Here is a 15,300-nt window from a genome sequence, read left to right as displayed (position 1 = left end):
AATAAAAGTAACGTGACTATATAATTGTGCTCATTGTCTCGGGTCCTATCACAGCAAACACTTTGAATTTTTATAGCTTGGTTCAAATCCTAATCTCTGAATTCAAACAAGTATGCGAGGATCTATGTGCTTACATGTATGAAGTTGATGATGATGTTGACAACCTTTTAAATATTTGGATAATGATAACACTAATGAATATTGAATTCACCGGTAATATCTTTTCAACCCGTTGGTGATGGTGATTTAACTTGAATATATCTCAAGTCACATCAAGTAGAAGATTCGAGGTTTTAATAAACTACTTATAAGAGTGGTACATCTGGCAAGGGAACTTGAAAGCTTCGGAGTTGTGAAAGAGAAAGCTCGCATGGTTGTGTATGTCTGACTTATTAGAGTCTTGTAAAAGTAGGAGAAAAATTCTTAAGATACTAAGTCAAATCACACACACTTAAAATAGTTTTAAGGCATTTATTTACTTGATTAGGACAATTTTTTGAACTATCTAATTGATTAGATTATATGTCTAACCGAGTCCATAATTGACTATGACAATCTCTTAATGATTGGTAACAGATCTATATCAAATTCTTTCTTTTTAGACAATAATAATTGATTATTGGATGCACCTAATCGATTAGAATATTAATTTGGCTCCAGGATTGTTTCCATTTTGAGCCAATTTTTCTCACATATAAAGGAGGTATTTCCTCACTTCATTTCACACCATAATTCAAAGTTTTTCTAATTCTTCATGATATAATATATATATATATATATATATATATATATATATATATATATATATATATATATATATATATATATATATATCATACAATATAATAAAGCAAAATGAGATTTTTGGCAATTTTGACACGTGTCACCGTTATAGAGAGTTTACTATTTTTATTATTTCTACATTTAGAAATCTTACTATAATTGTTAATTTAATAATTCAATTTTTTTAAATTATTGTATATTCTTTTTGGTATTATCATTATTATTTTTAATTAATATCATCTTATTTAATATACAGATTTTTTATAATAATTATGGACCATTTATTTTCTCAAAAATTGTTTCAACCGTGAATCAACGCATTTTCACAATTCATCAGTTCCAAAGCTTCTGATATGATAAACGTTTACGCTAAATCAATTCAGTTTTCCATTTCCAACAATTCCCATGTCTTTTGATATTTCCTTCGCACATTAATTAAAATATTCATTGATTCAAACAATATTTGATGGCTTTTGGATTTTCCTCATACATTAAAATACAAACTTCTTGAATTCTACCGTATTCCTATATAATCCCTAGAGAGCCCTAATCCATTTCAAAGTCATTTCTATATTACAAATTGTTTTTTTTCCGAAGTTAATAAACTTTTAAAGTTGTTGAACAACAGAGATAAATCTCGGTTCTTGATTATTTATGTGTTTTAGAGATGTGAATTTTTTCTGAAAATCTTGAGTTGTTGTCTCTTTTTTTCTCTATTTCATATATGTTTATGTTATGGAATTCGTCGCCGCTGTGGCAACACTCTTTGTCGGTTTGTTTTATTTTTGTTTGCCATTATTTGATTTTGGTTACCGTTTGAGTGGAACCTGGGAGATTAATTGTGTCTTCTTTGTCAACCAGAATTCGTCGCCGCCGTGGCAACACTCTTTGTCGGTTTGTTTTATTTTTGTTTGCCATTATTTGATTTTGGTTACCGTTTGAGTGGAACCTGAGAGATTAATTGTGTCTTCTTTGTCAACCAGAGTTTGCGGTGGTGTCATCGTTATTGTCTGAAATTTGTGGTGTCGGAGCTGCGGTGGTTAAGTGGTTTTACAATTGGAAGAAATTGAAAAGTTTTGGTCGGGCAATTGTTAGTAGATATTGATTTTCTGAATCATGTTTAAAAATTTTGACTTCGGCAAGGGATAAGGATATTAAAGGTTGTTGTTATAAGTATATGATATTTCCACATCATTGGTTGCTTTTTGAGATTTGAAAATGTTTGATTTTTTCGGGAGGATTACTTTTTGATCTGTTAATTTTCAGATTTGAAAATGTTTGATTGTGTGTGAACAGTGAAGAAGCTGAGACGGGAGGACAGTTGAAATAATAGTGGATTCCATAACAATGATAGGCATGTTCAGTTACCTCGATTTTTTTTAAATATATAATTCATCCTTAGCTTTATTGTCGTTATCTTGGAGATATACCTTCTTCTCATTACATTTATCATTTTAATTTTTATATTAATTTTAGTATTAAAATTTTGATTATTGTTATTATTATTATCAATAATAATTATTAATAATAATTGTAATTATTATTAATATTTATTTTTATTTTTATTATGTTCCAATAAATATAATTAAACAATAATTTTTTATCATTTTTTTGTGTGTCATAACAACGTTAAAAAGAATTATTTACATTGTATTAAATTGAAATAGATCTTTTATATTTTTTTACTTCGTTTATTTCAACATTATCCTTTTCTTTATATTCAAAGTTTTTTATTTTTTTTCTCTTGACCATTACATATAAACTTAGTTTGACTGGCATATCTATTCTTTTAATCTTATAACCAAGGTATAAATTTAGAGCAATAATTAAATAATTAATTAAATTTAATATCATTTTGAGAATTTGAAATTTGTTTAACATAAAGTTTACTTTGTATCAAAAGTAAATTTTATCTTATTAAAAAATGTTTAAAATAATATATAATAATTTGTATCTATAAATTTTATTTATTTGTGATATTTTTTTATTAAAAATATATGTAATATATTAACTATAATTACAAACACTATTAAAGGGTAACCAATTATATTGAAATATTAGTTTATCAAAAAAGTTTGTATTTTTTAAAATAAAATGTTAATATTTATTCTTAATTTTTTTAAAATAGTTGATTAATACGCAAATTTATTACTATAAAATTTGATGCGGTAAAATTTGGACAATTTATATTCTCTTACTATATTTAATAAAGATCAATAAATTAATTTGATATATTACATTATATTCAAATTTTTATCTTCAAATATCATAAGAGTCATTTTTCATTTGTGTTAGTAAATAATTTTAGAGGCTAATGTAGTTTGACATTTTTATTTTTGTTTTAATGAATGAGATGATATAATTTTATTACATAAAACCTATATTATTATATATTATTATTATCATTGAATAGATTCATATCAAAACGAGTTTTAGTTTATAACTAAAATACAAATTTATTATTAGAAATATGTACATTGAAATTACACATAATTATATATCTATGCAAATTATATTTATACTAAAAATTGCTATAAATATTTATTTTAGACACGAGACAATTATGATGTATGAAAAACATAACTTTCTTATGAAAAACACAAATTTGTCATTCTTTTTATTCAATTTATTTTTTTATATATTAAATAAAAGATCTATTTTATATATTTCTTACGGGTCGAGACTACTTAAAATAGACATGCCCTAGGGACCGAGACTATTCAATTTGTATATCTAATTTTTTTGAATTAACACAATTTCCCTTTAAAAATTAATAAAATAATTCTACATTATACAATTAATTCATATTTGGCATGAATTGACATATTTTTATTTATTATTTTTAATAGTATATTTTTTATTTATATTTTTTAATCATTACTTTAACATAATTATTTACTATTTATAATAACGTTGTGCGACCCGCCGTCCTCTAAATAGAATTGTTAATTTCCTTCTTCTGCAAGCTTTCCCAGCATCAATGCATATTTATTAAACTCTTTTATGTAATTTAAAGATTTATACTATAGTTTTAATTATTATTTAATTAATAATACTCATATTTAGTTTTATGTGAGATATTTAAAATATTAATTAATTAATTCAATTATATAAACAGGAATAAGTTACAAATATTTTTATAAACATGAAAAAGTTTACTGTTGATACAATTATTATTATAAACTGTAATAAGTTATAAATATTTTTATAAACGGGAAAAAGTCAACTCATGATACAATTATTTTTATAAACGGGAATAAGTTTCAAACATTTTTATAAATGAGAAAAAGTCAATATACAATTATTTAACGAATTAATCTTTTAAAAAACTTACACAAATTATTAATAAATTAGAAGTGACAAAATTATTTTATAATTTGCAAAAAAATTTAGTTAAGTAAACTTTTTTATGTATGTTATTAATAGCAATGACATTTTATCTATATAATAGTAATCTAAGTAAAATTTGTAAAGTATAAGTGTTTTTAAAATGAGATTTCTTTTAGAAAACATTTAATCCGTGCCTCGCACGGGTCTAAGTACTAGTATATATATATAGAGAGAGAGAGAGAGAGGAGGATATATTTACTCCAAGAGGAAGTGTTGAAGACTTACTCCAAATCTTAACCATTGATTATTATTAATCTAACGGTATTAACTGATCATTTAATCTAATTATTTTTGGAAACATTTTTCAATATAAAAATTAATCAAAACCGTTAGATTAATGATAATCAATGGTTAAGATTTGGAGTAAGTCTTTAACACTTACTCTTGGAGTAAATATATCCCTTCTCATATATATATATATATATATATATATATATATATATATATATATATATATATATATATATATATATATATATATATATATATATATATATATAAACTGACACTTGTTAGTTGGTTAAGGGAGTTGTTGGTTCAGGGTTCAACTCCTGACAGCGGCATTTATTTATAAATAAGTTGTTGATAATTATAAATCAACAACTTTTAAAATATATAATGTCATGATAGAGTGTGACACCATATAGAATCTTGTCATGATAGGGTGTGACACCATATAGAATCATGTCAAGTAGCCCTCGGTATCACGACCATACTCCTCTTGTATCAGCTGAGTCTATAGTATCACATCAAGTTCCTTGCAACGTGACCAATGCGGCTGCACGTGACCAATCTTCATCATAGGCAGTCGCAATTTCCCACCCGGTAATGCGAGAGAACCAGGAGATTACACATCCCTGAAAATAGCTCAGATAAAATATTGGTAACAAGTGTAACAAATGAATTATGAAAATATTATTAACAAGAAATTACCATAAGCAGCGTACAACTCCCTGTCATCTGCTTTGTCTTCCAAAGAAAACTCTTGGCCAGCTTAGAGTACAGGTAAACCAAACAAGCGACTCCCATTTTTACTCGTGAATCAAAGTCAGGTCAACAAAATAATTAAGGTAGACGATATCGACATAGGTTGCACTTTTGTCCACAAACATGGACGTGCCAACCAGAAATAAGAGGTAACACCTCAATGCGCAATGGCGGTGGTACCCAACCTGCATATCATTGCCTACGGAATCCAGGGCCCACTGCAGATGTTTTTTTATAAAGCTTTTCCAAAAAAATAAATTTAGCGTGAACACTTCTAGTTTCATGTGCCTCCTATGAGGCCTCATTTGGATCAGCCTCCAAATAGGTGACTATCAAGTCGACGCCTTCCTCTCGACTGATCCTCCCGGGGCCTAATAATCTACTCTTGATGGGAAGATGCAGGAGGCAAGAGACGTCATTCAAGGTGATGGTCATCTCGCCTATAGGTGGGTGGAACGATGACGTCTTTGAATGTCACCTCTCAACAAAAGTCGCCTACATGTCAAGGTTTATGATCATGTAAGCCGAAGAACATAAGTCGACAAGACCGAAATAGAGGATAACATCAGTGAACCAAGCAGCAATGGGATGCACCATATGCAAAATCTTCCTTCTGTGGTTAGCCGATTTCAAACAATCACGCTCTTGTAACTATAGATCACCCACAACTATTTGAATAATTGGTGTTTGCGGAGATGCATCTTCTGATTAAAATTTGACATAATAGAGACGTCTCTTCAATTTGGATAGAAAAATGGTTAAAATAAGTGAATTTGGAGATGCATCTTCGAACGCTAGAGACATTTTAAACTTTTTATAGTGATGTAGAATAACACTTAAAGGGTGGAAACAACGATACCCCAAAATATAACCAACCTTTAGCTAAGGTCCATGATGTATGATACTAAGATTGTTATCTTATAAATTGATAGGTTATACCCACTTACCGTTGCACCAAATACACTTGTTTATATCAGTCTTCGTGTACTCCATTTTTAGGTACAATTATAGTCAATATTCATGGATATTATGAGCCATGATTAGTACTGATTTATTTACATTCTTTAACTTACCAACTCATATGCATAAGACACTTGAGTGCATTATCAATAGTCATCATCAAATATTTCTTATAAACATGTTTCAATTGTCGTATCTATTCTATCATGTCTATCTTTAAACAATATATTTAACAATGATTCTATGGAATTTCTGGGCTGTTCATTAATCAGCTCAATATGGCTAATCATTTGTTACATACTTGATTTGAACTGATGAATTTCCACTTCCACTGTAAATTGTTTGTGGGATTAACTGTTCCAGATCCTCCTTAATTATCCAGCGATAACCACAATTTTTAACCTCTAAGTGCAAACCAATGGGCTGCTCCACAATAGCTGTCAATTCAATACCACTAATATCATGCAATCCCTTTGTTATATAACTCACATAATAATCAATAAACTCTTCCTTAGTGAAAAAAATGAGCAAAAAGTGATCCAACTCAACGGTAACCAGATCTTTTTCAAGATGTATGGGAATAACCGGAAAGCGCCCGCGTTGCTTATTTTGAAAACCAAACCCAATATGAGGCGACAATCCTTCACCTAAATTAGTTGGATCATCATGCGCTACAAATGTTAAGCAACAAGCAACACCTATCCAATTCTTGTCATCCATAATAGGTGATGGATCCATGCTTATCGAACTGCCCGCATTTTGTTTGCTAAACCATACTGGAATTTGAGCTCTGGGAATAACAATATCAATCTGACCCATTGGAAGATCAGATTGCATGTGCACCTTATACCAGATAAATTAGCTGAGTAGTATTAGTTCAATCACATAAAAATAGATATAGACAAAAGGTAAAAGGATAGAGTAGGCACCTGAAGGAGTTGTATCATCCAAGAAAAAGCCATTCTATAACAGCATTCCATATCAATTAAACTGGGGCAGTCGAATATATATAATCCAGCTACATATCTACCAAAAAATGTTTTTCTTACTGGCAAAATAGTATTTGATGGGAGCTCAGGAAAAAATTGCAGCTTCTTACAATGCTCCAAGTTCAATTGTCTAAGTTTGGAAAGTTCCTTGATGCTAGAAGGTAGTGTCACAAAGTTGTTTCCCCCCAGGTTTAGGATTTCTAAGGAATGTAACAGCCCAATAGCATTAGGGATTTGAAAAAGATTGCAGAAGCTTAAATCAAGATATTGCAAACGCGACAGACGAGACAACGAAGGTAACATTAAACCAACAGAATCATCATGTTTTTGAAAAAACGAAAATCGAAAGGATGGCTTTAGAACTTTGAGGATGCGTGATGTCGACTGGTATTGGGTGGCAGTTTCCTTGTTATCCAATTGCTCTATTTGTCTTTGTCTTCCTAACAGCTGATTATTGAGTAATTTTGGACAGCCAGAGAGATTTAGATGCTTGAGAGAACTCATACTAAAAATGTTGTTAGGAATACTGACCAGATTTTTACAATTTTTCAAATTTAATTTGAAAAGCCTTTCTAGAAAACCAATGGATGGATCAATCTGCATGAGTTTTATACACCCTTCAAGATCTAGCAACTCAAGATTTGGAATCTCCAAAAAACTTGGCATCATTATAAGATTTTTCGAGTGAGAGAGATCAATCCGTGTCAAATTGTGTAGAGGCTGCAGTGAAAGAGGAAACAATATGAGATAAACACTTCTTATGTGTTCATCAAAAAAACAAAAACAAAAACAAAGGCTCATAACCACGTTTATGGTACCTTTCTTCCCTCCCATAGTTGCCTGATGTTGCTGTGAGGTAGAATCAGTTCAACAAGTTTATTTGGTTGAAAACTTGATGGCAAACTAGTGAAAGGGTATTTGTCCCAACAAAGATACCCCAATTCACTTGAAAGAAAATTGAGACTTCCTGAGAAATTCAAATTCCACAGCATGAGCAATTTAAGGCGTCTCATTTGTGCTAAAGCTTCAGCCTTTAATGTTGTCATATCCTGTATTTCTTCAATATTTTCTGGATAACGCCTCAAAATCATGGCTTCAAGGTTTCCTGTTGCCTGTATTACAAATGACTTAAAATATGATAGATACCTTAAAGTTATTAATCAATTATAGAAAAATGCTAAGCAATACTTTTATTTCAACTATTTTACCATGTTTTCTGAGACAACATTGTGGACATCTTTGTAGTCCCAAATCCTGTTCCACTTTCTTGGTTCTTTAGGTGATTTTTCTCTAACGATACTCTTGCCCAGTTCCTTGAACAAATCATGCATAAAAATTCTCCCCTTCTCACAGGTTATGAATGATTTATCAATGAGAACTCTTAAACCAATTTCAGGATGAAACCCACGAAAATCTAAAACTCTCTTCACGTATGTCTCCTCTTTTTTATTAAAAAAACAAGCAATATCTAGAAATATATCCTTTTCTGTATCATCTAGTCCATCAAAACTAATTCGGAGCACACCCATAATATCTAAATTTGGATTCTCCCTTAATCGTGCCAATGCACTTCTCCATTCAGAGACATCTCGACCATACAAAAATGTGCCCAACACTTTAATTGCTAATGGAAGGCCATTGGCATATGTTAGTACCTCATCTGTCAAGTGTATGTAATCACTCATGATATCATCACTTTTGAAAGCTTTCCTGCAAAAAAGTTGAAGGGCATTATTACGATCCAAGAGTCGAACTCTGTATACTTCATCTACTCCATGCTCTCTTAAGATATGCCAATTTCTAGAAATTATGATTATTCTGCTCCCTGTCCCTAGCCATTCTCGTTTCATATCCAATTTATCCAGTTGTTCAGCTTTATCAACATTGTCAAGAACAACAAGGGATTTCATTTGACATAGCCTAGTTTGGATCAAATTTGAACCCATAGAAAGATTGTGTATCTGAAGATTTTCTTCTTTCAGAGTTTGACATAGAAGTTGCTTTTGTACTCCAATTGAGCCATGGTCTCCATAAGTTTTACTTACATCAACAATAAAGCAGCAAGCATCAAATTGATTAGAGAATTCGGCATACAAAGCAGTAGCCAGAGTTGTCTTTCCTATTCCAGGCATTCCACAAATCCCTACAACTCGAACATCGTCATTTGAGTCCAAATTTAGAAGCTTTTCTAGTTCTTCCATTGGTGAGTTCATCCCAACTATATCGCCGGGTAAACTTGAAGATTTGTTTCCCAATAAGCATGTTACCTCTTTAATAATATTTCCAATCTCTGCATATTGTGGCCTAAAATACCAGAGGATGGAAATACAAAACCGTCACATGACAACCCTTAACAAAAACTACAAAAATTAATTGACAAAGTAATTAAGCAACTTATTCCAAACATAGAAAAGACTACTTACTTGTCCCTTACATCCCAACCAGAGAGTTTGGCTACGTGTATTAAGGCCTCCCTCCATCTTTGCACTACCTCTAAATTTGCTTTGAATCTTTCTTCATGCTCACGAAAGGCGTTTTCATAATTTCCCCTTTGCTTCCCTACATCAGATGGACTAACATCATAGAAAATAGGTAGAACAGTTTGTCCTGATACTTGAATGCAATCAACAATTTTTGCGAGTTCTTGCAAGCACCATGTGGAAGAAGCATAGTTTCTTGAGAAGATAACAATTAAAATATGGGAACCTTCAATGGCCTGTTGAAGCTCAGATGATATATGTTCCCCTTTCTTGATTTGTGTATCATCTCTGAAGACAACAATGTTCTTTTTACTGAGAGAACCAAAAAGATGATCAGCGAAATTGTTGCGTGTGTCTTCGCCTCTAAAGCTCACAAACACATCATATTTCCATGTCACCTTAGGAGAAGAGCCACTTTGGAGGATACTACAAGCCATTGAAGTTTGTAAAAGCCAAAACTAACTTGCCGAGGATGATGTATTTTACATTGTTGTTGTAAAGCTGAAAATTTGCAAATGCAAGAAAAAATTATATGGTTATAATTAGTGTGTCAGTATATCATAATAAGCAGCATGAATTAGTATATTCTTCATACTATCAGTTGTTTGAACAAATGTAGCATGAACTCAAAAAAAACATGAATTGATGCAACACAGTTGAAAACAAGTTTAGCATAAAGAACACAAATAATTGAGTTCATTTCAATAAATTAATTTATTACCAATGAGAAATCTAATTAATTTTATCAATTAAATTGATCAGGTATTAATTCATGCAACAAATTGATAAATAATAGCTGATATAATTAATAAACGATATTTGAAGAATCCAAATTCGAGAAAACGAAATCATTGATGGAAAGGGGAAAATAGGTTTGAAAGGTGTATTAATTGAACAAGTTAGAATAAAATGAGAGAATGTATTAATAATTAACTATACTAGGTTACTTTTGTCAAAAAAAAAAACTATACTAGGTTACTACTACAAGTCATAGAACATGCAAAGGAGTTCAGAAAATATGAACTTACGATGAGGTGGTGGTGGTGATGGTGGACATTGCTGTATGAGCAGCTTCAGCAATACGACAGCAATAGAAAGATGAGCAGGTGAATATGGAATGCGTCAATGGGTGCGTCAACGGAGTGAGAGAACACATGAGTGAGTCTACTATATCTATTATCTAACTTGTACAAAATAATTAATGTCCCAATTAAATCACTCCAAACCTCTCTCTTTTTATTACAAGTGTCAAACTTTGATTAGCTAATACTAACAAAATTTTTTTTTTGAGTAATTATACAATCAAATTTTATTTCACACCAAAACAACTATTGTCTCCTTTCTTTTTAATTGTCATTTTTTTTAAAAATAAATTATTTTTTTTAAGTGTCATTTCAAATTTTAAAATAGTAATTATTGTTATTATGTAAAAATTATTCCTAATCATTTATTAAATAGAGAGAAGAAAGTAAAATAAAGTAATAAAAATTGAGGGCATTATACGCAAAAAGATAATTATTGTTTAAAAGGTTTCAATAATGACTAGTGTTTTTGAAGTTCGGATTCGCTCCAGTACTACATCTCTCCAGTTTTCAAGTTCTCTCCATAGATGAATGACACGAGGCATCAACCGCTAAGATTAAAAGGTGGAAATTAAGTATTTGTTTAAAACAAAAATAGGGAATCACATGGTTGTCTCTCTTCTTCTTCTTCTTCTTCTTCTTCTTCTTCTTCTTTGTGTAACTCATTTTCAATGAGTAGAAAAGCCCATTTCGTCCAGAAAAAAATATAGTCGCATTCTCTTCAAATCTTGGTCACATCCTACTCACTGTCCTTATTATCTATGTTTCATTTGAGATTTTCTTTAAAAATTATTGGTGAAAAATTGCAAAACAGTTCTGGGTATTTTTCTTAGTCCACTTTGCAAAGATTTCAGAAATTATTTCGTCAAAAATTTTGGGAAAAACTAGTAAATAAAAGCATCATTAAAATTAATGTTCATTGTGCTTTTCGCATAGGCATATCGTGAAAAACATTGTTGTCATATACCAGTGGCAAAGAATTTCCCGATCTTAGAGGCAAACTTAGTCAGATCTAAAAATCTCCAAGTGCAAATCAAACTATACACCAGCCCTGCAATAATCGACGACGATGAATAGATCAGCAAAATGGGTGGTTGGCGTCACCGTGGCAAGTGGTGGAGGATTCTAAAAGAGAATCAAATTTAATATTAGTGTGGGTCTTAAAAGAGAAAGTGATGTGGATTGAAAAGAAAAAGAGATGAGAGATGGGTTGAAACAAGAAAGAGAAACGTGTTTCTATTATTTTTTTAATTCATTACTATCAATTTTTAAACATAAATTCCGAGCCATTAAAGTTGTTAATCGCCACGTGTAAAAAATCGATGAGATGAACCGGATAACTGAACTCTTAAAGAAATGGAGGAGATCCAAACTCGTTTTTTTGGTATGTGTAAAAAGTAAAAAAAAAAATTACACTTAAAAAGAAGCGGAGGGAGTACACACCTCTCACTTTCTTGCAATCAACTCCTTCTTTTCTCACTATCCCCTTCATTTCTCTCTCTCTCTCTCTCTCTCTCTCTCTCTCTCTCTCTTTCTTTTCAACATCACCCAAATCAACAACGTACCTAGAAATATAATTAATTGAGAGAACACAGGAGTCTACTATATCTATTATCTAACTTATACAAAATACATAATGTCCAAATCAAATCATTCCAAAACCCTCTCTTTTGATTACAAGTGTCAAACTTTGATTAGCTAATACTATCAAATTTTCTTTCACACCAAAATAACTACATGCCTCTCACTTGCTAGCAAGCAATCAACTCCCTCTTTTCTCTCTATCTCCTTCGTTCTTCTCTCTTTCTTATTAATATTACACCAAATCAATGGTCTACAACAATGATAATTCACATATAGATAATATAATAGAATAAGGAGAGAAAAATACGAAGGTTTGTTTACCTAGTTCGATCATATGATTTACTCTGGGGAAGAGGGCAACTCTCCAATTTACTATACTCAGAAAGTTGTTACAAGAGATTACGGATGAGTTACAAGAAAATAGCCTTCGCAGTCTCAAAGAACAAACTCTATTTTCTACCCAAGTGTTTCTCAACCTCTCCAACTCTCAATATAAGAATCCCCTTAGATAACTCCAAAGGTTTCCCAAAAACATTTGCCTTTATAAGGCATACTTCAAAAATATCCACATTGACTTTAAACCATATTGATACCAATTTAACCATCAACAACATTACTGTTCTCTATCAAGTTGAAACTCTAATCAAAATCTTGATCAAATTCAAACAACCCTTGAATCTTGATCTCGCCACTTGCATCCACTTGTTTCAAATTACCTTTTTCTGCCTAGGTAATTTAACAAGCCTACAAGTATAATTTTTCAACCACCATTGACTCCACCTATTTTCAAATGCCTCCCTGAAGGTTTTTCTTCTTTCATTTTGCAGTCCTTCATCCAAATTAAAAATATAATATCCAAGGCTAGCATAACCGTCCCTTTGAGATGCTCAATAACCCTCCTTACCTTATCACGAGTAAAATGATAATCATAAATCTCTGTAACCGTTTCCCCACTAATACTAGCATCCATAGTAGAAAACTCACCTCAAACTGAGTTTTCTCCGCTATAGTTTTTGACAAGTTTCTTCATTGGTTTTCACAATTCTCCCTCTGAAGAAATTCTCTGCCAAGTAAGTTGTTTAAACCCTAAAATTCATTATACTCCAAAAACTCCTTCAAAACTCAATAACAACTCAGCGGTAACATGCATTTTTATCCCTTGATTTCTGCAAAATTCATTATACTCCTTCAAAACTTTCTCAAGGCATTCATATTACCTTAAACTCAAATCCCATGGTTCTTCCTTGTCATGAAAGCCTCTACTAGTTAACGAGGAGCGAATAACAACATTTGAATCTTCTAAAATATGTAGACAACATATTTTATATTCTTTAGCAATAATCAATTCATCACGTGAAATCTTCAACACTCCATGTTCAACTCTAGTACAATAGCCTAGATCATCAAACATACTTATAGATTACAAATTTCGCTTGAGTTCTGGAACGTACCTCACATTGTGAATAAGAAGTTCACGATCATCAAATATTTTAAATCTGACCGTACCAATAACATGAACCTTACTGCTTTATTATCACCAAGGCAAACTACTCCACATTGCACTATCTTCAAAGTTTAAAAGTATTCTATTCTTGGACACATGAGATAAGATCAACCTGATTCAGCGAACCAACTATCTTCAGTTTCCAAATTCGTTATTACTAGTGCTTCGGCATACTCATAACTTTCCTCACCCAAGGTAATTGCAGCTTGAACAGAATCTTCATTGACCTTTCTCTCGGGACAATCCTTTTTAAAGTGACCGATTTTATGACAATTAAAACATTTTACCTTTGACTTGTCAGACCTCTTTGATTTGGAAATTCCTTTACGCTCACCTACTCCTCTTGACACATTTAAGCCTCCACCACTTTCTTCAATCTTTAAACCTTTCGACTTTGAAAATTCTTTGGATTTCAGCGCCGTCTGGACTTCATCCAAAGTAATAGTACCTTCCTTACCATAAAAAAAGGCATCCTTAAAGGGCTCAAAGGATCCGAGTAATGAACTCAACAAGAGCAAAGCCTTGTCCTCATCATCAATCTTTACTTCAATATTTTCCAGATCATCGATAATCTTGTGAAATTCTATAAGTTGCTCTGCTATGGATTTATTCTCCACAATTTAGCATGAATAGAGTTGTCGTTTTAGATATAACCTGTGAGCCAAAGACTTTTTCATATACATTATTCAAGTTTTTCCCACATAGCAACCGCAATTTGCTCCCTGGCGATATCTCTTAGAACTTTATCCCCGAGGCACAAGATAATGGTACTCCTGCCTTATCCAACATCTCGGTCTTATGTATTTGTTTTAGCCCTATAGGCATCAATGTTTCACTCTTCAAAGAACCAATACACTTCCCTTGAATTAAAATTTCTTGCATCTTAGTTTTCCACAACCCAAATTCGTTAGTGTGTGTCATACCCCAAAATTTGCCCATACATTTTCTCCTATTCAAATTCAAATCAAAACAAAGTTTCAAGACACACTCTCCTAAGCAAAGATCAGAGAATTAGGGTTTGGCTTATTAAAAGGAAAAATAGTGAATCAATGGCTCCAAGGCATCTCGTATGGCTCAATATATCTCACATAATCTCCATAGCAAATATCAAGTCTCATCTTAAAAGATTGGTCACTCAATTGTTCAAGAAGTCAACAATCGACTAAGCTAACCTAAAAGTCAACTGTGGTCAAAGTAAAGTCAAAACTCCTGATTTTTTGGCAAGATCCTCATAGTGAAATATCATTCACCATTTGATCAAGAATTGATCATAGTTCATCAAGGAAAGATAAAAAATCCACAAATCAAAAAGTTTCTAAATTAGGGTTTGTATAGGAAAAGTCAACTGAACTTTGACCAGCCATAACTTCCACATGGAACATCAGAAATTTTCCATCCAAAGCTCAAATTGAAGGAAATTTGATTCTCTACAATTTTGTCTCTCACATGCCAAGTCTAAAATTGCTTCATTTGAGAGATATGGACCAAAACATTACAGGTCCTTTTCAAAAGTCAACAAAAAGACACTTTTTTCAAAAGGA

The 15,300-nt window shown here is 31.5% G+C and overlaps 1 protein-coding gene across 1 annotated transcript; it reads right to left on the bottom strand.

The window, feature by feature from the left end:
• Nucleotides 1-6,242: 6,242 nt before the first annotated feature.
• LOC131602481 (disease resistance protein RUN1-like) lies at nt 6,243-10,776 on the bottom strand. Its single transcript, XM_058874606.1, has 6 exons — nt 10,618-10,776; nt 9,533-10,090; nt 8,318-9,413; nt 7,928-8,221; nt 7,050-7,829; nt 6,243-6,963 (listed from the first exon to the last, which is right to left on the bottom strand). The coding sequence occupies exons 2-6, from the start codon at nt 10,024-10,026 to the stop codon at nt 6,403-6,405; spliced, it is 3,225 nt and encodes a 1,074-aa protein (XP_058730589.1). The 5' UTR covers nt 10,027-10,090; nt 10,618-10,776; the 3' UTR covers nt 6,243-6,402.
• Between the last annotated feature and the right edge of the window lie 4,524 nt (nt 10,777-15,300).

This window comes from Vicia villosa, linkage group LG5, assembly GCF_029867415.1.
Source record: "Vicia villosa cultivar HV-30 ecotype Madison, WI linkage group LG5, Vvil1.0, whole genome shotgun sequence".
Lineage (NCBI taxonomy): Eukaryota > Viridiplantae > Streptophyta > Magnoliopsida > Fabales > Fabaceae > Vicia > Vicia villosa.
The sequence above is the reverse complement of the archived record's forward strand: the minus strand, read 5'-3'. Positions and strand labels throughout refer to the sequence as shown.